Source organism: Crocodylus siamensis, chromosome 11 (assembly GCF_052110815.1).
Source record: "Crocodylus siamensis isolate JL-2025a chromosome 11, ASM5211081v1, whole genome shotgun sequence".
Classification (NCBI taxonomy): Eukaryota; Metazoa; Chordata; order Crocodylia; family Crocodylidae; genus Crocodylus; species Crocodylus siamensis.
The window spans coordinates 48,369,379-48,393,717 of NC_143405.1; the positions used below are offsets into that span (position 1 = coordinate 48,369,379).

At 46.1% G+C, this 24,339-nt stretch overlaps 1 protein-coding gene across 4 annotated transcripts in view; it reads left to right on the plus strand.

Moving 5' to 3' along the window:
- Nucleotides 1-7,223: 7,223 nt before the first annotated feature.
- Nucleotides 7,224-24,339, plus strand: part of CHCHD6 (coiled-coil-helix-coiled-coil-helix domain containing 6) — a 195,738-nt gene continuing 178,622 nt past the window's right edge. For all 4 annotated transcript variants that reach the window (XM_090021702.1, XM_090021703.1, XM_090021705.1 and 1 more), the window contains exons 1-4: nt 7,224-7,395; nt 9,191-9,329; nt 10,987-11,056; nt 12,702-12,846. In XM_090021702.1, coding sequence (XP_089877828.1) covers nt 7,306-7,395; nt 9,191-9,329; nt 10,987-11,056; nt 12,702-12,846 — 444 coding nt within the window. In that variant the 5' untranslated portion in view covers nt 7,224-7,305. The remainder of the gene's footprint in view (nt 7,396-9,190; nt 9,330-10,986; nt 11,057-12,701; nt 12,847-24,339) is intronic.

Here is a 24,339-nt window from a genome sequence, read left to right on the forward strand (position 1 = left end):
TTGGAGACCTCAGTCTCTTGCTTTTACCATGACCCCAGATTCAAGAGCACTCCACTGGTTCACTGAACTGCCTGACACTTTTGACGGTCTTTAGCTTCCCATGTTCTGACTTTGCCACCTCACCTTTGTCCCAGCTGTCCACCTCCCAGTTTGGGCAGACCACTGGTGTCACCTTTGCTGGCAAAGCCAGTGTGACACGCCCTAACCATCTTCAAACAGTTCTATTAAATACTCATTACTTCTAAGATCCATTTACAAGCAACTCTCTGCAGACTTTCTCTAACTAACCTTATGCTTTTTCAGGGCTTAGATCTAATACCCTGTCCTGATGGGCTGGTCTTATTGGTTTCTTGGAAGAAGCTTGGTACCCCATTTAACCTGGAGGTACTGGTGTACCCCTTTTCTGTTGTGTGTCCCTTTTCCTGGAGGAGGACCTGCAAAACAGCAGTTTAGGGTAGACCTGGTAGAAGCAGGGACTGTAGAGGCAGATTGCCTTGGCATGTGGGTATAGATGCATAGTAGTGTTAAGGCAAGGGTGCTCAACCCCTGCCCCATGGGCCAGATTTGGCCTTCGGAGCCACATCATCCAGCCCATAGGTCTGAAAAATTTGCTGGTGGGGAGTGGTGGCAGTGTTAATTGCTCTTCCCCTGCTGCCAAATTTCCAAACCTTTGGATAGTATGTGCTCTAGATGGGGCAGTGAGAGGCCTGATAGGTTGAGCACTGTGTTTAAGGCAAAGGCTCAGTATCTTGGGGTGCAGCATGGGTGTCCTCTGGGCTCCAAAGTCCAACTAGACAACTTCTATTTGTTACCTAAACTTTGCCAATTGCAGATGACGAAACGGCTGCCGAAGGGTAGCAAGGCACTCAAACAGGCGTGGAAAGAAAACCAAGTGTAAGGAGTGCCACAGACAGAGGTAAGGCAAGCTCTGTCTCTTCTTGGGACCTGGAACGTGTGCCCTCTTCTCATACAATCTGGGCATTGAGAAGGCAGAGATCTCTCCAAGCTTCCTTTCAGGACAGCAGCAATTTCCCTGCACATGGGAAAGGGTGTTGGACTCTCCCCTGGATTCCTGAGATGCAAGAGGTTTGGAGTATGTCTATGAAATGTATTTTCTTCTGCTTCTGTCTGCAGTGCACCAGTATTGCTTACATGCACTTAACCAGTCCTGCAGGGAGCAAACCAGGAAAGCTGAGGCTGCAACTGAACTCCAACTAGCTTTGAGCATCAAGGACAATAAAAGTCCTTTTTCAGATATGTGGGGAGCTGGAGGAAAAGCAGGGCAACATTGGACCCCTGCTGAACCACATGGGGCAACTGACAACAGATGCCCAGGAAAAAGCCAACCTATTAAATGGGTGTTTGCGTCTGTCTTTCATCAGTCCCATGGGATGCCCATGCCCGCTACAGGACAGGGCGGTCCAGGTGAGGGAGATCCCCTACCCTCCATTAATGCTGACCTTGTGAAGGAACACCTTGAGAAGCTGGATACCTTCAAGTCAGCCGGCCCTGACAATCTGCACCCCAGCGTACTCAAGGAGCTGGTGAGCTTCATAGCCCAGCCCCTGGCACAGATCTTTGAAAACTGGCGCTCTGGTGTAGTGCCTGAAGACTGGAAGAAGGCCAATGTGGTGCCGACCTTTAAGAACGGGAGGAAAGTGGATCTGGCCAACTATAGGCCCATCAGCCTGACTTCTATCCCAGGGAAGATCTTAGAAAAGTTTATTAAAGAGTCCTTAATGGACTGGCCGATGCCAACATCCTAAAGAATAGCCAGCATGGGTTTGTTGTGGGTAGGTCTTGTTTGACCAATCTCATTTCCTTCTATGACCAGGTGACCCATCACTTGGGCAAGGGAGAAGAGATTGATGTCATATATCTTGACTTCAAAAAAGCTTTCGATCTGGTATCCCATGATTACCTCTTGGCGAAACTGGCCAACTGTGGCCTTGGGTCCACCACAATCCACTGGCTGGAAAACTGGCTCTGTGGTTGGACCCAGAGGGTAGTAATAGATGGAAGTCACTCATTATGGTGTCCTGTGACCACTGGGATCCCCCAAGCCTCTGTCCTTGGACCCATATTGTTCAACATCTTCATTAATGATGTGGACATTGGAGTTAGGAGCAGACTGGCCAAGTTCGCTGATGACGCCAAACTTTGGGGCAAAGCGTCCACACCAGAAGACAGGCAGGTGATCCAGGCTGACCTGGACAGGCTCAGCAAATGGGCGGACGAGAACCTGATGGTGTTTAACACCGAAAAATGCAAGGTTCTCTACCTTGGGAAGAAAAACCTGCAGCATCCTTATAGGCTTGGCAGTGCTACGCTGGCTAGCAGTACGGCAGAAAGAGACTTGGGGGTCATCAGTGACCACAAGATGAACATGAGCCTGCAATGTGATGCTGCAGCTACTAAAGTGACCAAAATGTTGGCTTGCATCCATAGACGCTTCTCAAGCAAATCCCGAGACTTCATTCTCCCCTTGTACTTGGCTTTGGTGAAGCTGCAGCTGGAGTAGTGCATCCAGGTTTGGGCTCCGCAATTCAAAAAGGATGTGGAGAAGCTTGAGAGAGTCCAGAGAAGAGCCACGTGCATGATCAGAGGTCAGGAAAACAGACCTTATGGCAACAGGTTGAGAGCCATGGGGCTCTTTAGCCTGGAAAAGCGCAGGCTCGGGTGATCTGATGGCCACCTACAGTTTTATCAGGGGTGACCACTAGGATCTGGGGGAATGTTTGTTCACCAGAGCGCCCCAAGGGATGACGAGGTTGAACAGCCATAAACTACTGCTAGACTTTTTCAGGCTGGACATAAGGAAGAATTTCTTTACTGTCCGAGCCCCCAAGGTCTGGAACAGCCTGCCATTGGAGGTGATTCAAGCACCTACATTGAACACCTTCAAGAGCAAATTGGATGCTTACCTTGCTGGGATCCTATGACCCCAGCTGACTTCCTGCCCTTTGGGCGGGGGGCCGGACTCGATGGTCTTTCAAGGTCCCTTCCAGCCCTAATGTCTATGAAATCTATGAAAACCACTGGGGGGAAAAAAAACCGCCAGAAGAGAATGCTGGTCTCTGCCCTCCAGGAGTTTATAATCTGCGGGGTTTGGGATCCTGCATTTGTTTCTACCCAGAGGTTCCTTTGTGCCTGGCCAGAACTCCCATGGCAGGACTGTCTTTACACACAGGGACACCTGTGGCTTCTTGGGACTGTACAAGCCTGAGCACTGTCACACTGGTGAACTTTTCATCTTACACTTTACACAAGCAATGTTGTGTTTTGGGTCCTTTCTTTTACATTCAGGCCTCAATGAGGGTGTTGGTTTATCTGGTCTCATCAGCTGAATCCAAAGCACATCTGGGAACTGGGAGAGAAGGTATGTGCTTTTCATTCTACCCCCTCCCCCTGAGTTACTATATTTTTGTTTCTGTCTCTTTTTTTTCCCCTTCTGCCTCCTGAGTATCATCAGTTTATTTGATAATATCAAAGTGCAAGTTTAAGGGGTGATTTGATTATGGTCTAAAATTATCTTCTTGAAAAATAATTAAAGGACACTTCCATGTAGTGAAGAAAAAAAGCATAACGATGCACTGCTTAGATATGGAAGCTAAAGAAATTCAGACTAGAAATAAGGTGCAAGTGTTACCCAGCGTGAGTAACTTGTTCCCATCATGGGAACAATTTGCCCAGGGCTGTGACGGATACTCCATTGCATGAAGTTTTTAAAAGAAGACTGGATGGCTCCCTGAGGAGGAGGTTCCAGCACAGCCAAAAGTCAGGGGCTTAATGCAGGAGCTGTTTGGTAAAATTCTGTGGTTAGTGAAGGCAGGAAGTTATATTATATGGCTATAAGGGGTCCCCTGGCCTTAAAATATTAACTAGTTTAATCTGAGATTAACCATCCTTAGAGTTAGGGTCCTTGGAATCTTTCTTTATGGCTCCATGACTAGCCATAAAGTACTAAGACTGGTGACACTGTGAAGGAGGACTAGGGAGAGAAAGCTGAACAATCCAGTTGCATGCCCTCCAAGAGCAGAGAAGTGAGCTGAGGAGCACAGGTTCAAGCATTCCTGATTGTGCCTGACTCGTCCACACTGTATCCTGCCTGTGGTACACAAGTTAACCAGGCAGCAGCCAGACAGAATTTTTCCTCCTCCCTTCCCCACCCCCTTTGTTTTGTCTGTGCATTTGTCTCAAAAGCAAAAAATGTTAATGATAATGATGAGATGAACAGTTGATGGACTGAAACATTTTTTTCCTCCCTAATAAAGATGTTCAGGACCAGCAAGAGATGTCTGAAGTTACTGTTACTTCTGAAAAGCTGTGGTGAATGTGAAGGGGAAATGTTCTGGATAACTAACCATTTACTTTGAATTCTAAATAATTGGGTTTTTTCTTTTTTTGGTTTTCTTAATGCATTTCTGGAAGGGTGTTTATTGTGTGGTGGTTCTGGTAAAAGCCAGCTGGGGTCATGCTATAAAAAACTGAAATTCATAGTTAAGTGTTTAAAGAGGAAAACCGGAGTGCTGGCATCACTTTAACATCTTGGGGCCTGGGGCTTCTCTGACAGCGTAGCACAATGGCAGTTTCTTGTTAGGAGGAACTTTGCTCTTTGCTGGTTGATGAGTATTTAGTCTCATTAATGGTGCAATATCTAAATAGGCATATCTTGCTAAATTAACAGTTTGTGAGTGAACTGTCTAATTAATTATAGCCCCGAAATAAAATGCATTCCATTAAAGAAATGAAGAGATGCCAAGTTCCAACATTTTAGCACTAAGTCTGTTCCTTGGAGCAAATCCAAACTCTCTTCGGTTAAACCTTTAAAAGGTCTCAGAAATGTAGAATTAATCATCGTGCTGCAAAGTTCTCTGCTTCCTAATCTCTCCTAGAAAGCTTTGCATGCCATCTAGATTTTGAAACCACCAACGTGACCCTTCATACTACACTCTCAGGACATCTGGACAGCTCAAGTTGTTTCAGATTTTCTTTTTCTGCTGCTGCGTAAAAGGATTGCATTTTGTAGGCTGTTCTTATAGACCAGGTAAAGATTTTAAAAAAGTTTTCTTGTCAGAAGTCTCTCTGACAGGCATTTTGTAGTACAATCCATCGTTTTTGGTAACTGGATGATCACGCTCCCCGTTTTTAAAACAGCCATTGATTAGGCTTCCAAGGTATATTGTTCGTTCTACCTTATTTCTGCTTGAAAAATTAAAATATTGTAAATGTTTTGAAAAACCCACCAAATTCTTTATATGGTAATAGATTTTCCACCATCTGCCATAACACCTTTCCTCTTTACATCTCTAGGTGTTCACTGCTGGCACTTGTTGTTGAGCATTCATCTCATCTCTATGGGCATGTCCCTCCTCTGTTAAAAGCACCTGTTTCTTAGCCTTTTCCCCAAAAATCACTACAAATTAATGGAGGGAGACCAAGTCTTGAAGTGCTGTAAGGGCTAAGTGGTCTCCCTGTCCTCCCCGCCAAAAAAACCAAATTCCCTAGGAAAATTATGATGGGGAGCAGCGGGGTGAAATTTTTCTCTTCCCCACTTGTCTCTTTCAGGCCAGCCTGGTCAGTACCTGCTACACAACGTGGTTAGAGCAGAGACGCTTTCACCCCAGCCTGGTCACTACCAGCTGCACATTGATATTAGAGCAGCACCAGTGTTCCCAACTCTAGGGACACTCAAATCTTGTGCTTGCAGGGCTGGTGACACAGGATTTGCAGGTGTCTGGTAGCAGGTTCAAGAGACTGCAGGAAACACTGCTTCAATCCTGGCTTGTGGTGACAAGGATGCTGAGAGCTGGGCACAAGGACTCCTGAAGGGCCTGGAAAGCAGGGACTAAAAACCCACTGGTCCATTATTGAAAAGTCCTGTAGGTTTAAGGCAGCGGTTGAGACCTTTCCTATATGCCAGGTCCCCCTTGATAGACCCCAGGCATGTGTACATCTAGAATTCTGAAAAGGGAGGGGTGCAGATGCTGAGGTACAACATCACATACAAAACAACATGCATTCTTCTCCAGTTAAGCATAAACTAGAAGCTTTACTACTATGCTAGGAGTCCAGGGTAGTAGTATTCAGTTCCAGAACGAAGCAAACGTAAGTCAGACTCAGAGTGAGTTAAATCCCAGTGGCAGGGCTGTGAAATAGCAGCTTCCTTACCAGGAACAGCTCAGACTACAGAACAAAGCCTAGCTTGATGGGTGGAATATCAAGACCATTAAAAAGGAGAGGGTTATTAACAGCTGTGGAATGAAGAAGTTAGAAGGGATCATGTAGATGACAATGAGCCTCCAAGTCAATTGACTCGCTCAGTACTGCTTAGCAAGAAATGCTGCTGCTGCTGTCACTGCCAGGCAGTGGGTTTTAAACTTTTGGTGGAGCAAGAAGCAAAGGGTGCACCAGTGCACCCACCCTGGTTCCACCCCTGTTGCTTCCCACCAGCTACCACATGCCCCAGTACTGGGGTATCAGACTTTTGTATCAGGCTTCCCAGCCTGTTCATCCTCTATGCTTGGCCGAGGCGCTCTGTACTGCACTTCTCCATCCCGCTGCACGAGCTCTCACCTAGACGGCAGTGTGGGCTGTTGTGAGCTGCAGCCTCCCTCTTGTACCCCAAGGTCTATTTTGGGGTAGATCTGCGTAGCTGAAATGAGGTCCAGAGACAGGCAGAAGGGGCAAACACAGTGTCAAAGGAAGATCTGGGCCTTGGCCGTGCCTGCCCCAGTAGAAATGCTGCTACTGCTGTCAGGCAGCCAAAGTTAAACGATGGGTAGATCAAAGAGGGGCACGTGCCAATGCATCTCCCCCGCTCCCTCAGCATCTGCCCCTCAACAAATGCCAGCTCTTAGTTTTGACTGGGAACTGTTATGGAATCAGATCTTTTTGTTGCACAGAGCTCAGGGCAGGGCGGTTGGAGTACAGTGGAGGCCTGTTGGCAATCTCTGAGTCAAGATGCTCCTGTTAGCACTGGACAGGCTCTCGGGGGATGCAACACCCCGGCCAAGCACCACTGGGGCAGGCCCCAGGCTGGGGCACGGCTGCACTTGGCTCTACCCCCACCCCCCACTCAGGGCCCTGGCAAGTCCCGCCTCGTTCTGGGTAGCCTGACCCTCGCCACAAAACTACAACTCCCAGACTGCCCCGCGCGCCGCCGCCAGCAACGCGCCCCGCCATTGGCTACTCCGGCGCTAGCTGCCAATGAGGCGCGGGCTTGTTGGTAGGGGTGGGGGTGAGGGTAGCTGGAGGTGTTTGTCCTGAGCCTGGAGGGGACGGGACCCTCGAGCCCGCCCCGGGATGGGCGGCAGCGAGAGCAGCGCGGGCGGCAGGAAGGTCTCGTTCGAGTTGGACGAGCAGGAGCGCGTGCGGGTGCTGCAGGGCGTGCGGGTGAGGCGGGGCTGGGCCTGGGGCAGGTGCAAGGGGGCTGCAGTATGGCTGCCTCCAGGAGTGCGGCCCTCCCTCAGCTCCTTCCCCGCCTCTCTTTGCCCCGGAGCTGTGGAGCCCCTTGGGGAGCGGGGGTGCTGGTGCCTGATGCTGGGGTGGTGCTGAGGAAGTGTCCAGGGCAGGGCACCTTTGCCCCTAACTGGCACCCCCTGCATCCCAGGGCTGATCGGGCATCAGTTGGCAGAGAAGGCACTGGGGATTAGTGATGATTTGAGGTGACTACAGCCCTGCTCCTTTTCTTCCTCCTGTTGCTCTGGTTCCTTAACGTTGCACCCTTACTGCTGCTTATTTTTCCCTTTCACTGACTTATTTTCCAGTCACTCATTAAAGAAAGGGATGCCCACCAAAACTGCCCTGCTGTGGATGGGGCCCGGTTATTGGCCGTGGCAGGGTCTGTTTTCTCTCTCAGGTGCTTTGCACAGAGAAAGACCCGATCCTGATCCATATCCCTCTGCACTTGCCTGGTCAGCACCTGGCTCCGGGTCCTAGCACAGATTGGCGTTTTGCTATTTTGATTTTTGCAGTTCAGCTGACAGGATTAGAGTGAAACATTGACTTATGTCTACCAAAGCACTCCTTTGACCTCTGGGGGTTTCGGCTCAATGAAAGATGCCCTTGTATTTTTATCGCTAGTTTCCAGAACAGTGGCCTCCCTTCCTCGTTTGCTCAGCCTCCAAAGTCAAGTCCAGTCTTAAGCATCTATGAAATGGAAAAGGCTTCCTTGGTCTTGAACCTCAAAATGAATTATTTGCTTCCCTCCACAAAAACCTTCTAGTTGACATTGTGATGCTCTCTACCGCCCTCACCAAGGATGCACAAACACCTCTAGAGTTATGACTGTTGTCTTTAAGAAAGCCTCCGAGCTGCTGCATGTGGATTGCTTTGCAGTATGTGTTTACATACTTGTAGCTGTGTCCCTTGATAGGGTGCAGGCTACATGTGCATGTGTTTTGCAGTAGTCAGGAAAGCACCAGGGAGGAGAGTTGGAAGACCCAAGACCAAATTGACAAAATAAATACCAGAGATTTTCTAAATGCTGTTGCCCTGCATGGGAGCAGCACAACCAAACTCTGTATTTTGCTTCATGCTCTGAAGTATGTCTCTGTGGGACTGGCCTGTGCGGGGGGTGGGGGGAAAAAAAACTCCCATTTGTCTGTCCATTAGGATGGTGTGGTTGGCATGAGGTTGTTAACCATGCAGTGTATCGGAAGAAGAATTAGACCTGGCAGCGTTCTGAAAGACTGTCATGAATTGAAGTTTCATGATATTTGGGGCACATTTTCTTCTTCTCTAGGATCTGTACCCAGGTACAGAAAAAAGGAATAAATTTAGGGCTGGGCACATATGTTTTCCATCCACCTTCCATTTTGTTTTGTGGAAGTTTTACTTAGAATTATAGAAGTGAGAGATGGTGATACATCAGCTAAAGATCCAGTCCTAGCTCAGTACAGGATTGTTTCCTCTAGTTGTCTCTTCTCCATTCCTGTTTTCCAGTCAAGCTGTTGTTGGGGACTTATCACTTCATGATGTGATGTGTTCATATTTTCTAAATGTGAAATTGGCCTGTAAAAGTTTAAATGACTTTATTTAAAATTGTTAATGCTTTTTCAATAGCAGAACTAGTGATAGTTTGTGGCAATGTTTAAGAAAAGGTAACCAGTTGAGAACTTCTCTTAGTATTAAGGTAAAAATTGAGAGCTGATTCCATTAATCTCTTCCCTGCAAATAATTGCTGTAGCTCTCTGAAGATGTAGTAAACCGAATGAAAGAGTCTTCTCAACCAGCAAGGGACCAGAGACCATCTTCCTTTCCTCCTCCCTCCTCCCGTGGCACTACATCTCCACTAGCTGCAGAAGAGAAGGCCAAGTCTCCTAAAGGTATTGCCAGTCTGTGTCAGATCTACAGCCTAGAGTTTTGAAACTAGTCTGAGCAGCAGCACTAGTCAGATGATGCTTTTATGGATTTCATATATATTTTTTCAGGGCGTAGTTCTTACGAAGAGTCTTTTGATGATGTTCATGATGTTTCTACTTGTGTATCAGGGCAACTGCACAGTTTAGGCCTCCTGTAGTTCTGAGAGGTCTTTCATGGCTTTTTGGAGGTGGGGAGGAGGGATGGGGTAGAGAGTTAGTTGTCGGTGGAGGGTTGCTTTTATTTGATTTGATTTAATTTGGGTTTTTTAGCTGTATGGTACTTAGAACAATTGAAATTTCTGGATCCTGTTTCTTGCTCTGCCACTGGGTCACTGAATTGAATTTAAAGCAAAGAAAAGTAAGGTAACTTGTTTTCTTTCACCATCTATAGTATAGTGTTAATACCAGCTTCCTCAATTTGGATGAAACATAGTATGGGAGTGTAGAGGACAGCAGAACCTGAATTATTTGTATCCTGATGATTTGCAAACCGCTTTATTCACAGCAAGTTGGTAAGTGAGACATGATATGTGCAGCTGCAGCTCTTGCTCGTAAGGGTGCACTTCTTTACTCCACTCAGCTGGAACATTGCAGCAGTTTTGCACAGCTGCTTGATGATGCTGCATATTATCCCTGATTGTTCTGTTGTGGGGGTGAGGTTGGTTTGCAAACCCTCATCTTTGCAAGGCACTAAGGATCCTAACCCTGTGAGCTATCCAGATTCAGTCTGAAAAGGACATTAGTCATAAATGACTGAGGTGGGGTTGTATTGTTTCATTTCGACACAGAGGGATAATATTGTGAGCACAGAATGTTGCACTGCATGTTCAGAGGAGGGAAAAGGTCATGAGCTGATTTCAGAAGTTGCCAGGAGTGGACGAGAGACTGACAAAACTTGCCTGTTTGATGGCATGTGTCGTGGCTTATTATAGAAAAGGGTGTCTTTGGCTTTTCCACTCAAGATGGCTGAAACTTGTTTTCTTTGGTATCTGGATATACATTGTTGATATTCTCATCAGCAGTCCCTCACAGTTCTTAACATTTTTGTCTATGGGATCCAGACTAATATGGGTATGGTGAGCCAAGCCAGAGAATTCTGCCCTTTGGTTGTCTAAAGCTTCGTCAAAAGTGAATATCCCAAACCACGTTTTTAAATTGATCTCTGCTCCCGACAGGCCCCTGCTGTAATTACAGGGAGTGGATCAAGAGTGGTGCATTGGTAGAGCTGGGGAAAAGGTGTGGAGAGTAGGACCAGAAAGAATGAGTGTTTGCATGGATCAGGATTAAGGTGTATTAAGTACACTTACCTACAGGAAGCTTATCACTTTTTCATGAACGCAGCTTTTAGCTATACAATTCTTATTCTCAAATTTCCCTTGAGATGTTTCTTGTGCTGACCATGCTCTTGAAACGCTGCTTATTTATTAGGGGTATAGGTTGTATCCATGTTGGTCTAAGGACATTTTGTTGGTCTAATAAAAGATATCAGATTTATCCAAAGAACCTTGTCTGCTTATTTATTAAGCGTTTTCCTTTTCCTCCATTAGTATGCATTCTCATGACATGATGGTAGCTTGTGGTTTCTTTCACGGTAGTCATGTGCTTCTATTCCTCTTCCCAGGAGTCCAGCCACCAACAGTGAAAAGCTCTGGTCAGAAGCCTTCGGAGGCAGAGGAGGACCTGTACAAGAGGTGAGGAAACTTTCCCTTCTGGCAAAAGATGGCTGCCTGTCCTGTCACATTCTTTCTGGGCTGTGTGTAATGCTGAAGTTTGCAGTTCAGTGCTTCAGTCGTGTAGTAAGTCTTTTGTAAGGTCTTGGTGTCATTTGAGATCATGGAACAACCCTTGTAGTGCAAGCATGTGACTCATGGCGAAGGCAGGTGAAGGAGCTAAGAACCAACTGGAGGGTGGTCACAGAAACACAGAAGACCAGAAGGACCACAAGGAACACTTGGGACCTATAATAAGTTTTGTGAAAGAAAACATGTGATCAGTACTTCTAAAGTTTGTTATACCTGCTCCTGCCTCCTAAAGTAGATGAAAACCTCTGGTACTGATACTGAAGTGCTTGAAGAACCTTTGGTTTAGGTTTCAAATCTGTTACTTCTGAAGAATTATACTGAGTGAGACTCTGTGGTTAGATCTGAAATAATGCCTGTCTAGGTATCTCCTTTGGCTTTTTTTTTTCTTGCTGCTGTCCCACATGACATTTCAAGGCTGGTTTGAGGTATTTTTTCCCCCTCTATGAAGCATTTTAATTTTGCAAGGTGTCAAAGCATGTAAAGCTGCCAGGGAGAATGAGATGCGGTCTGTGAAATTGGCTTTCTAGCAACCCCAGGAATCTCTGCTGCTTCTCCAAGAATGGAGAGGAGTAGGAACTCCTCCAGCTTCTACACAGCAGGCTGGATCTCTATTATGAAAGTTTCTGTGCATGGCTTTTTTTCCCCCTAGTTTCTCTAGCTGTTTTCTCCTATTCTTGCTTGTTGCCTCTGGCATTCTCCTTACTGCGCCCAGTATTTGGTAGCATTTCACACAGGGCCAATCTTGATGACCAGAAATGAGTCCTTTCTCAGTGTGACCACTTGACAGTGGCACCACTTGTAAACATAGTGGAACAGTGGCACTCCACTGTCATGTCTCTTACATCTCTAGGGGAGTCTTTGGAAAGCCACTTTCGTTTATCAGAGATGGGGGGAATCTAACTTCCTGGCAGTCTTCAGTTCTGATATATGGAGCTGCTTCTGGAAGGATGGTCTAGTGAGTGCTGCAGAGAAAGTAGGGCATGGTGTAGAGACCTACTGATCTTGTACCTTCATTAGCCTGTTATGTGCTTATGGAATTCCTAGGGCCAGAATGGGAATCATGTATGGGTGCTAAGTTTTCTCCATGTAGTGTTGGCTTAGAAATTTCTAAAGTCGCTTCCTTCAGCTCTGTCCTGATCTCATCTAATCTACATTGCTGACCCTGTGGAGAGGGAAAGCTAAGCAAAAGAGCCAGGTAGACTTGGTAGTGAATGAAGTCGGCTAGGTAGATTAACTCCTTAGTGTGTGGCCTGCCCTCATTTCTTGAATATCAGCTTAACATGTAGCATATTAAGTCTTTTATTCTTCGGATATTGAATGCCTAGCAAATACTTAATCTAGTCAGGTTAGACTCCTTTATAGATTTGTGTGCTTTTTGTCCTGTGGTAGCTTGGCTTTGTTAGCATTGAACTTGCTGATCACCTGGTTCTGCAGAAACTGATGCTGTGGTAGTATAAGCAGGCATTGTGCCAGGTAAATTGTGACCTGTTGCCAGAAGTCTGCTGCTCACCTTCTGTCTTTGGCACTGATGCAGATATGAGCGAGAGCAGGCACTGGTTCAAGAGGAGCTCCTTCGGCTGGCTAAGAGGGAACGGGAGGCAGCTAGTGAGGCCCTGAGTACTGCCCTTCAGCGGGAAAGGAGCAGCACCAATGAAGAGAGGCAGAGGGCTGCCCAGCTGGTAAGTACAAACCAAAGAATATGCTCCCTTGTGTACAGAGGGCCTAAACCTCTCTGTCTCTCACAGGAGTTATTAAATGCCACTTGTGTTATGAATTGAGCAGCCTCAACTTAGTCCCTAGTCTGTGGTACTCATTACTTCCTCTGTCCCTTGAAAGGTTAACAACAACAAAAAAGGGATATTTGGTATCTGCAGCACATGGAAGCTGTGGCATCTTGGCTGCCAGGTAAAGTGTTTAATACCATTCCCACCAGGAGGACAATGGTGTCCAAATGGAGCGATGCCACTATTAGGGAGGAGAGCCCTGCTGTCTTACAGAGCGTGGGACGAATGTGATGGGATGGTCAGGTGCTATCAGGAAAATGTATCCTTTTCCTGGCTAGAATGAGCTGGGATATAACCCTTAATGCTGTGCTGTTGTTGCATCAGAATGTGATTGTAGATGTTAAAATATTGGATGTACAGTTCCCAGGTGCCTGACTGTCAGCGAACACCAGGGAAGTTGGAACAGATGCTTCTTGGGTAGCCCCTGAAAGATAACTGGTGAATATGCAACTTGAGGCCCAAAACTATGCTTATGTTTATTGTTGTTTAATCCTCTCAGCCTATTGCTGAAAAAGCAAATTAATCTGAGACAGAACTGACCTGTTGGGTAGCTTTGTCTGTCCTCCCAACAGTCAGGACCAGGCAGCTGGCTACTCAAACCAGAGGTTCAGCGCAGCGGCCTTTTAATCTTTGGGGACTTTTACTATGTTTATTTCCTTTCAGATCCAGGCATCTTTAAGCCTGATGTTCTCCATACTACATTCTCAAACTGTGTGATTCCTGCTTGTTAGAATGTTCTCCCCTTCTCATTTCTGAACTCCCATGTAGCATTTGAAGGCTTGAAGTATTTCTCAAACTCTTCCTGTCTGTTGTCGGTACCTTGACTTGCCAGATTCCTGTTTTCACTCTTCCCATTCCATTTGTTCGAAAGTACTTCTTTTTGGTTCTTTTTGTCACTAACTCTGGATCATGGTCTGCCGTTTGCTGTTTCTGCTTGTGCTTGCTCTCACATCCTAAATTGTTAAGAACAGCAGAGATGATGTGTGCTGGGTGGTGATAGATCAAGGCTCTAGCTGAGAGTCCCATTGTCGTGCATACAGAAGCCAGGAGAGTAAACTTTCAGGTGTTCTGTGCCATGTTAGTACTGAATCCAGAGAAAGGTGGGGCGGCTGAATGATCTGCCTTCACTGCTCATAATCTTCTAGGTGTTGAAGGTTGTGCCATGGCTAGTTGGCAAGGTTACTTCCTCTACACATGTGGTCATGTCTTGAGCTGTCCTATGCCCTTGACACCACTGCAGTTTGGTCACTTCTTCTTTTGAACAGGCATCTCCGCTACTGTGGCAATTGTCTTTCTTCACCTTACCACTCTTAGGCAATAAATCTGAATTCAATGGCTATATTTTTAATGATTTAATTTGCGTTGTGCTGAAAGCCATGTGACATTTTAATTTGTGTTCTTTACGGTTTTCATCTGCTGATTTTATTATTAGTATCTCTGCCAAGTGACAGTTCATTCTTACTACACCATTCACCATCCTCCTCAGAGTAGGCTATGAGCTAACCCTTTGGCAAGGTACCTGTCACAGGTTTTTGGATGTAATTAATTCATTGTTTACTTTGGTGCTACAACTTAGAAGGATGTGACAAGAAAGGTGAATTAATGGCAAAAGCAGGAGCCTGTGGTTGAGACTGAAACTGATTTCTATTTTAGTTAAGCTCTGTCCTGACCTCTTCGTGTGGCTGTGCCCGAGTCACTCAGTTTTTGGTGCCTCAGGCCATTTGTACACGCCAAAAAATTGGCTTTTAAAGTGGTTTAATGCCCTTTTGCACCTCTTCAATGGTGCAACTGTTTACACGTGTCAGCAGCGTAAAGTGCATTAAATGACTCTGGGACGCAACAAAATAAAACATGTCTAAGGTGTTTTAGTTTGCTACCTTACAGCTGTGGAGGGAAGCAGTGGGCCCTGTGCAGGCAGGCTCCACTGAAGGGGAAAAAAAAAAAGCAGCAAGCCTGATTTTTTTTTTTTTTTTTTTTTTTTTTTTTTCCCCCCCTTTTTCTCTCTGGAGCCTGCCTCCCTGAGCTCTGTGGGGGACCGGTGCTTCCCTCTGTGCTGTGGTGCCTCTGGGACTGCCTATGGGCAAGTGCTGCCTGGGGATGCTTGCCGTTGCCATGGAGGGGCACCCCTCTCTGTCCCCCATGGCTCAGAGACTGCTTGTCCTGCTGGCAGGCTGCCATCCCTGCCGCTAGAGAGGCAGGTAAGGATTGGGCCTGACCCTTGTATACACACCACAGGGGTTTACTTTGCCCTAAATTGAAGTGGTGTTTTTAAAAACCCACTGCTTCAGTTTAGAGAGAATTAAACTGAAGTAAACCCCCGTGGCGTGTACAAATGGCCTTAGTTACTGTATTTGTATGACTTGGAACTTCACAAATCCTACAGTCAGGAAGTTCACAGCATTATTAAACTTCTGTTTGAGGGGGCAGAGGTGTGAAGTCACTGCATGGGATCAGCTAGGATGGAAACAGTCTGCAGAATGCTGTGGAGGAATTTTGTATATGTGTATGTGCAGCACCTAGCACAACAGGGCTGTGATACCCATCAACAGGTTCAACTGTATCCAATACCATAAATATTAAGCGACACTACAAGAGGTATTACTGTACTATACCTTCACAGCAGGGCTCTTGCTTAATGAACATTTGTAAAGGGCTCTGATCTTCCTATGAAACGTTCTGTCATATGGGCAGGAATGAACATAGTTGTTTTGTTCAAGTCCTTTATTTTAGGATAAAGGGCTTGTAGTGGAGTCTTCCTGATCAAGTTGTTAGGCCCTTGGCCATGTTCTGAATAGTCCCCCTTCACCCTGCACTCAGCATCTTTTTTTCTTTCTTCTTTGTTTTTAATTCATCACAGTCTCTTCCCCATCCCCCCTCCCATTGTGTGTTTTTTTTGGACAACAAGGAAACTTTTTGTAAGCAGGGCTGTGTTTCCCCTCAAACCACCATCTCCTTAGTCTCCTGGGGCTGTTCAGCATGCACTCTGAGCCACCCAGTAGGAAGCTGTGACTTTGAGGCTTGTGAGCTTTTAACCAAAATCTTCAAAACAAATCCAACGTGGAATTGGATGGGGGAGGCAGGAAATAAATGTGATTAAGGGAAGACATCTCATTACCACTCTAGAAAGGGAGGATTATAACCCACAAAATAGGAGGATCTAATTTAGGGGCCATGCATGCCAGTGTTATCAGGATAGAGGGAGAGCAAATAGAATAAATGAAATTAATACTTTTGAAAAGAAGCATTACCCGGATTTGAGAAATGAACTAATATGATTTGTGCAAAACCCTGAACTTCTTATCTCCTTGTTTAATCCCCTAGGATAATGGTTTTGTCAGATTTATTGACCAAAAAATCTGTGTCCCTTTCCCCCCCCCACTCCCCTCTTTTTTTAAGAGAGTGAATGTAAAAATGGAGTGAGGGTAGTACACACTTGATACCATAATTAGCTCTTTGCTGGGGGAAGGGGAGGATTATTGTGTGGGCAAAGGTGAAGATGGAAGTGGCTATCCTGAGTTGCTGGGGAAATGTTCTTCTATCTGTGGCTCAGCAGTGGCTTCTCCTTCATGTGTCTTTGGCCATGTTGTACTCAGTGGCCTTTTGGATAGAAATCTGCTGATTCCTGCTTGCAAGGAAGGAGTTGTCAAAACACAGTTTGTGCTATTTTCTAGTTATACTAGTTACAGTTAGCTGACAGAACAAGGCAGTTGAATTCCTTCAGACTCATTTAATCCAGTTGCACTTCAATTCTACTGGGGGGGAATTGGAAGTCAAGCAGGGGACTGGAATGAGAATACCAAGTATGATTGGTGGTTTTGGTCATGACCATGAACTTAGGTTTTTTTTGAAGCTGATTTTGTTTTTGCAGAACTCCAAGATCTTGAAGGTTGTTGGGTCTAAACTTCTGACAGCTCTCGTTGTACTAGCGGTGATGGTGCTAGGCTGGGCTGGCCAATGGCATTTTAACCAGAGGGTTTTCTAGCTCATCTCAAACTAGACATAAGTGCTGCTGTTTGATTATTGGCAAGCTGCCTCCAGTTCTGCTCCCTTTGTGGTCAGTGCAATGGGTGGAGAGTTGGAGACATGCCAGTGTAGGCAGATCCTCTGAGGTGTCTGTCTGAAAATGGGGGAACTCATCTGATAAGTTGCCTTTGCCTTCTGGTCCCACGGGTGGAAGAGAGTGATCCAGGCAGTCTGGGCAAAAGGTGGCATGGGAATTATAGCCAGTTGTTCAAGCTTAAAGCCATTTTTATTTGCTGTATTGCCATTAGTATGATTGTGTATATGCCAGTAGATTGATCCTTTGTAGTGATTGTGGCTTAAGTAATGCAGCCCAACTCATGCTGTAAATAGTAGGGCTGTGCAAAGCTTGGGTAAGCAGTTTCTATTTGGAGGAGATTGGGCCTCGTTTGGTGGCTGAATTTCCAAATCAAATTGGGAGACCCATTAAAAAGTCCAAATCAATTCGGAAGCCTCCAAATCAATTGCATTTGGAGAGATTTGGCCCCAATTTGGAGACTAGGTCATAGATTAAACAGGCAGCAGTCCTTGACCATGCTGGACACAGCTGCCTCCAGCTGGTAAGTCTCTTGTGGTGGACAGAGTGGGGAGGGAAGGGGTGTGTGTGTGCGTGGGGGTGGCAGATCAGATCACCACCCCCAAAAGCAAGGGAGGATTGGAACTGGGGCGGGGACAAGCTGCCCAGCTGAGAAGGGGGGCTTCCGGCACTGCACACTGCTGGGCTGGGAAAAGCTCTTCTAGTGGTTCCTCTCTCTGCCAGTCTGGGAGGGCATGGGAGTGGGCAAGTGCCCCTGGATCTGCACGGGGTGGGCTGGGCTGCGTTTTGGATAGGCGGCAGAAGGTGCTGGGAGTGGAGGGCTATGCCTTCCCGCCGCTCGCCCAGCTGGTGCAGGGAGGCACAGGGCAGTGTCGCTGTGTTGCCGTGAGAAGCGGCGTGCAATGGTGGATGCTGCTCCAGCCTTCCTGCGCCTCCCAGACAAACCCCGGTGTTGCCTTGCCGCGCCCCGGCTGGGCGAGCAGCAGCAGAGCGTGAGGGTGGGTGTGTGCACCCAGATTGGGGTGAGGTTGGTGGTAGGGGCTGTGGGGAATTTTAGGGTTGCTGCAGTCCCCCCCCCCCATAGCCCCTGCTGCACTGCACTCTGCAGGGTGGGCAGAGCCAGGGCTGTGCTCCAGGCTGGGGCTAGTTGCCCTGCAAAGTGGAGCCCGGCCCGCCTGCCCCATGCAGATCCAAGGGCACATGCCTGCTTACATGCCCTCCCGGGCCGCTAGCAGAGAGAGCTGTCAGAGGAGCCACCCGAAGGGCAGCTGCTGGATTGGTGGAGTGCAGTAGTGGGAGTCCTCCTTCACAAGTCCTGTGCCCCACTGCCCCAGCTGGACAGCTTGTCCCAGCTGCAGCCCCATTCCTTCCCTTGCTGTGGGGGCGTTGATCTGCTCCTCCCTTTCCCTCCCCTCTTGACTGAATCCAAAACAAATACTTGCTGCTTCACACAGGCCTAGTAAATAGTCTCAGAAATGGTGTCAAACCTGTTTGGGTCCTATCAACATTTACAGTTGAACTGCATTCTGCTCTAGATCAGCAGCACCCTTGATTCCCATGAATAACAATGGACACCCTTCCTAGGGCAGATGAGGCTTGTTGTTCTGTGCTCTGTCTCTCAAATGGTGACAAGTTGTGACGATTCATTTTGGATCCAGTTCTTTAGCAAAGTAGTTCTACTGCTTCTGCCTGCTGTGCGGTCAGTGTAGCATATTGCCTCCACTGATACCCCTTCCCATTTCTGTTGTGATAAATTTGCCTCCAGGATGCAGGGGCTGTTGCTGGGAGGAGGCATTTGTGATTGTTTTACAAAGTATGAGTTTGTTAGTTTTGCTTAAAGTATTGAAAATGTTTCCATGTTGAATGAAATCAGACCTTGTGGTAGAGGTGATATCTTTTATTAGACCAACTAGATTTTTGCAGAAAGAATTCTTTAATTGTAAGCTTTCAGGCAATTAAAGAATTTTTTTTTTGCAAAAATCTAGTTGGTCTATTAAAAGATATCAGACCTTGTGGTAGAGGTGATTCCTTTTGCCTATAGACCAATACAGCTACACCTTGGATACCTGATCCATGCTGAACAGCACTTGAGTTAGATGCGGAAAGGAGAAAACTGATTTTTTTTTAAATCGGTAGCTTAAATTTCAGCTTGCTATTTTTTTATTTTGTTTTGCATTTGTGTTATTTTATTTAAGATGGTTTTTTATATATCTAAAAAGGTTTATTATCTTGGATCAGCATTGTTTATTGCTAACTAGGATATACCATCTTCATACACTTTTATTTAAGCAGTTACAGATTGTTAATTTTTACATTTTTTATTAGAAAATAGTGGTTGGCATTGTTACTTACTTGTGGAATTAATTTGGGTCAGGCTACCTTCAGATGGAATTTGGAATGCAATTAAATGTAAAATTACAGCACTTTCAGGTTGTTGTTTTAATAAGCTTATCTTTTTTTTTTTTCCTATTGTATCAGTACATTTAAGGTAGATTTTATTTTACTAGTAACATGTCTTCCACTTAGCAAACAAATTTATCAAACAAAGAAGGACTTCTGCCTTGGTAGTGAAGTGAACTGAGAGTTTCTGGTCACCATATCTTTCAAGGTTTTAAAACTAGTTGATCTCATCCTTGCTTTCTTCATTTGTGGAAAAAATACAAGCTTCCCTACTTTTTCAGTTCCAGATGTGAACCAGATATTAAACTGAAATAAAGAAAATGTTTCTTTTGTACGTGGAGAAGAAATTATTCCCATCTCACTCCATACCCACAGCACCCTGGCTCTGCCAGTGCCCCCTCTCTCCAAACTTGCAGCCCCTTGGTCCTGCCAGCCAGTTAAGCTGATGCCTCTCAGTCCCAACCTGCAGCCCCCCAGTCTCTGGTGGTGCCCCTCATCCATGACCCACAGCCCCCTGCTCCCCCCAACCCTGCTGGAAGTGGCTCCCAGCTGCCCCTGTTCCAACCGGACCAGAGCATGGTGGCTCAGATTGGTGTAGGCGACGGCAGAGTGAAAACAGTCCCTGTGTGGGTGGCAGGGAAGAAGGGATGCCTGTGGCAACCCCTGCCTTGGGCAGGAGCTCTGGCATCACATCAGGCGACCTGGCCATGGCCCAACCCACACAGCATCTTCTGGCTGGCCCAGCCCTGCAAGCACAGGCACCAGCCCCTATGCTGCTAGCCTGGGCACAGAGCTTCCTGCTTCCCTCAAAGGACCCCCATCGGAGGGGCAGGTGCCTGCCCCCCACCCCTTCTGCCCTGCTGCAGCCCTGGCACCCAGACTGTTTTCCCCCAGCACTGGCAGGCACCACCTCGCACCCACACACTAACCCCCATATAGTCCTCAAGCCCTGGCCCTCCAACCCTGCCCCCCACAGACTTACCTGCATCCAGCTGCTGGGGCTGCTCCATAACCCTGCCTGTCTGCATGCCAGTCATGTGTGTGTGCAGGTGCATGTGTGCCCACTGCCTCCAATCACCCTCCCCTTGCTCCCGCCGGTGGAGCAGAGCAGAATCCCAGGCATTGATTCATATTACAAAAAAACGCCTGGACAGAGATTTGAGATGTGTCTGGGAAAACCTGGACATATGGTAACCCTAGGCATGTTACTTGAGTAAACTCTCTGATCAGGAACTATTTTGGCTACCGAAGAGATTCCTCTATGCTTGCTGCTTGGTTTCAGTAAAACAAGGTTCCTGGCAGTGAAGTCAGACTCGACTCATAGCTATTTTATATTGTAGACATAGTGTGTGTGTGTGATACTGAAAAGGAAGCAGAGGTAGTCAGGGTGCCCCTGGGATTGTGTTCCCCCTCTACACCCACACTACAGTATCTGATATGGAAACTACCTCCTGCTGCTTGCTAATGGAAGCTATAATACGGAGCTTCGGCACTCTTAAATGTGCTGCAGACAGGCCACCACTTCTCCTTTTCTTAGGGCTCTGGACTGGTTTATGCAGCTCCAGTTTCTTCCATTGCAAGAGATGGACAGGGGGATTAAATCAAAGGACTGTGCAGTGTCATAACTTTCTCCTCCTCCCTTTCCATTACCTGATCTGCTGCAGTCTGGGCTTGGTAATGCAGCTCCTTACCTGCCCCAGCGTGTCTCTTTATCGGGCTCTTTGTGGTCTGTGTTGCAGTTGTTCACCAGAGCCTTCTATAGATTTAATTTAAAGTCTGTGGTCAAGGCTTCCTTCCCTGCTTCTGTCAATTAGGCTCCATCCCAGAAGAGGCTGCATTTTGGTGGAGGGATTTTCTGCGTGCTGCCTGTGAAACCAGGGATCCCTGCAGATGAAACTACTCTCAAACAAGGTGCTCTGGGAGGGTCAGCATGAATCTAAACTAGGTGTAGTCAGCCCCGTGCTTTGTGAGGGATCTGCTTGTTGAATGCTTTGCACAAACTAACAACTTCAGATCTTGGGAACAGTTGATGTGGGAATAAAGGTTGAGGAACAGAAAAGATGAAGGGTCAGAATTTAAATGAAATGTTTTTGGGGAAAAATGCACCAAAATGCGCCTGCAGCATAAAAATACAGCATTTTTCCTCTTGTCCTAGGGGAAGGCAAAGGCATTATCTGACTAGTGATGAGAGCCTTCTTTTTTTGCTTTTTTTATTTTCCCAGCTACCCATAGTGTGATTTGTCAGACATTTGTAGCAATCCTTTTTTATTCTCCTTTTGCCTTTTAAAAAAATTACTTCCAATTTCTGCTGCTCTAGTCTTTTATCGCCTGACTCTGAAGGTTAATTTGTGTTTGGAGGGTTTTTGCAGATTTCAGCAGCTGATGGTCTCATGTGAGCATCTCATTTTTATAGTTGCCTGGGCTTCAGGACCTTATCGCAGGGCTGGCCTCTTTTTAAATCCTACAGCTGCAACAAATTGAAGTTGTCTGCGGGGCTGCTGAACTTCCCTGTCTTGGCTCTAAGTCTTCTTTCCCTGCATTCTGTGTGTTTTGGCTACATAGTTGACTTGCTGCTCAGAAACAGTTGCCAGATAAGTCTGTCTGGGTTTAGGATACCTGTAGCTGAAAGGACTGAAGAGAATTTGGGAGTATGAGAATTTTGTCTCTATTGCAACTATGCAATGCTGGATAATGGCACCAGTTGTTTTTACAAAGAGCTGTTGCATCTAAAATAGAATGTTGCTTTTGTTAAACCTGAGTGAATTTTAATGCTTGTAAGAGAATGAGCCTGATAACAGGTAGTAGAGAAGCTTGCACAGCAATACACTCTACTCCAGCTTATTTTTAGTGTGGCTTCATCTTATCTTCATGTTGGAGATCTCCATATATTCCACTCCAAGACCTTGAACAGTTCTGGGCAATGGTTGATCTGTGTCTTTTAACTAGTGGCACATACTGAATTTATGACCAAATCACCAGAGAGTGGCTAGAAGACTCCCAAAGACCCATTTTCACATATGACTGAGCTTTGGATGGGAGCACAGATACCCAGGCACGTGAGAAAATGTTCTGTCCTTGCTTTAAACATGATCCTTGGTTGTTTGCCTTGGTGGGTCGTACAGAGCTAGTTCAGGTTGGCGTTTAAGCTTTATAGCCAGTCTTTCTCCTCCCTCCCCCTTAGGCATGGGTAAAAGAGAGAGCAAAGCTATAAAAATAATGAATTGGTAAGCAGACAAATTGAAGGGCAGGAGCTGGTATCTGATGATGCAACTATCCAAGTGTTGCTTTGATCCTTCCTTATTAACCACTTCATGTCTGGTGTGAAACCCAGTTCTTGATCAGTACTCACATCAGAAAAACCACCATCTGATGCCATGTGGAAGTTAGTTCTTCGAAGGCGGGGAGTAGCACTATATGTGCCAGGGCATTGCAGGTAGTGTCTTGGTAGGCTGCCACTTTCTTTGAGTCAGTACTGAGACCATCCTGGAGTTCCTGCTCTTCATGCAAGATCACTACGGATCCCATGTTACCTTTTTGTAATAGCTGGAATATTATTCTTACTTTCCTGTCCAATGTCAGTTTGGAGTACTACTTGGTCTCCTTAGGTTTTGTGCCTTGGCATCTTGTGCATGCTTTCTTTAATGTTCAGTGATATTGTCTAATACCTGCTGTGATGCACTTCAGAAGTGACAGCATTTGAACCATGGGCCAATAATGCTTAGAAATACAGTGGTAAATCCTCTCAGAGTCTGGCTGGTTGGGAGGTGCTATACAAAGAGAATGAGGTGTAGGCTGTAAGGCTTGTGGATGCTGCAAAATGATCTAACGTGCATGAAGGGAAAACTCCAACAGTTAGCGCTGCATTCTCAGGGAACTTAGACTATGGGTGTAGAGGAAGTACAGAATGCCAGTTACTTCATATCTCCTTAGGCACCTTGAAATATGACCAAGAGGGCTCTTTAGTTTTGGTATCAGAGTTAATTTTATCTGCTTTACTTATTTTATTTTATTTATTACTTACTTATTTTACTAAGCATTGGGTAGAGGTCCCAGAGATTTGCTAATGATGCTTCCTGTGCTTCATATGAGAGTAGAGTAACTTCCTTGCTTCATAGTAAGAGATAAAAAAAAGTGCATATAATATGGTGGGGAGCTCAAAGCTAGTGTTAAGGTTACTTCTTTAAATTAAAAAAAAAAAGGGGGGGTGGGGAAGATTAAAGAAAGTTGAAGAACAATTGTGATTTGCAACTTTTCTCCTTGTTAGTGCTAGCATCAGACTATCGTTCCTTCGCAAGGTGCCAGTTGGGCACCCAAAACCTTTCATTTGCTGATCAAGTTTATTTTCTTTCTTCCTCGCTTCCTGCTCCCTCCCTCTCAATCTTTTTTTTTTCTTTCCCAAAGCTGCAGGATAGTTTCCTCACACTGCCTCTCCTTGTTGGTGGCGTTATCAGGCGCGTGTGTGCAGAGGGTGAGATTGCAAACGCCACCGTTCTCCTGGATTCTAAGTATCAGACAATGTTTTACACGGCGTCCCATTCTCTAGCTGGCTGGTTGGACATGATGTTGGTACCTTATCTTCACGCTGACACACGCTGGACATTAATAGAAATACATTGCTGAGGCACATGTGTGGAATTTCAAGCAGCCTTTCTAGCTGTTGCTTTAGATAGTCTATTGTGTGCTTAACCTCCTTGAAAGAGGTTTTGATGAGAAATGCATAATATTAACTCTTAGGCAGCTGGTTGGCTGCCCTCTCTTTTTTCTTTTTTTTTAAGTTTCCTATTACAGTCAGCTTAACTTCTTCCTAATTACATGCATGCATGTTTTGGAGTTTCAGCAGATTCCTAAAAAAATCAGTCGTTCCATGACGGCATTTCCGTTTCTCAATATAAGCCGTTTTGGGAGGGAGGGAGGGCAGTGAACAATGTGTA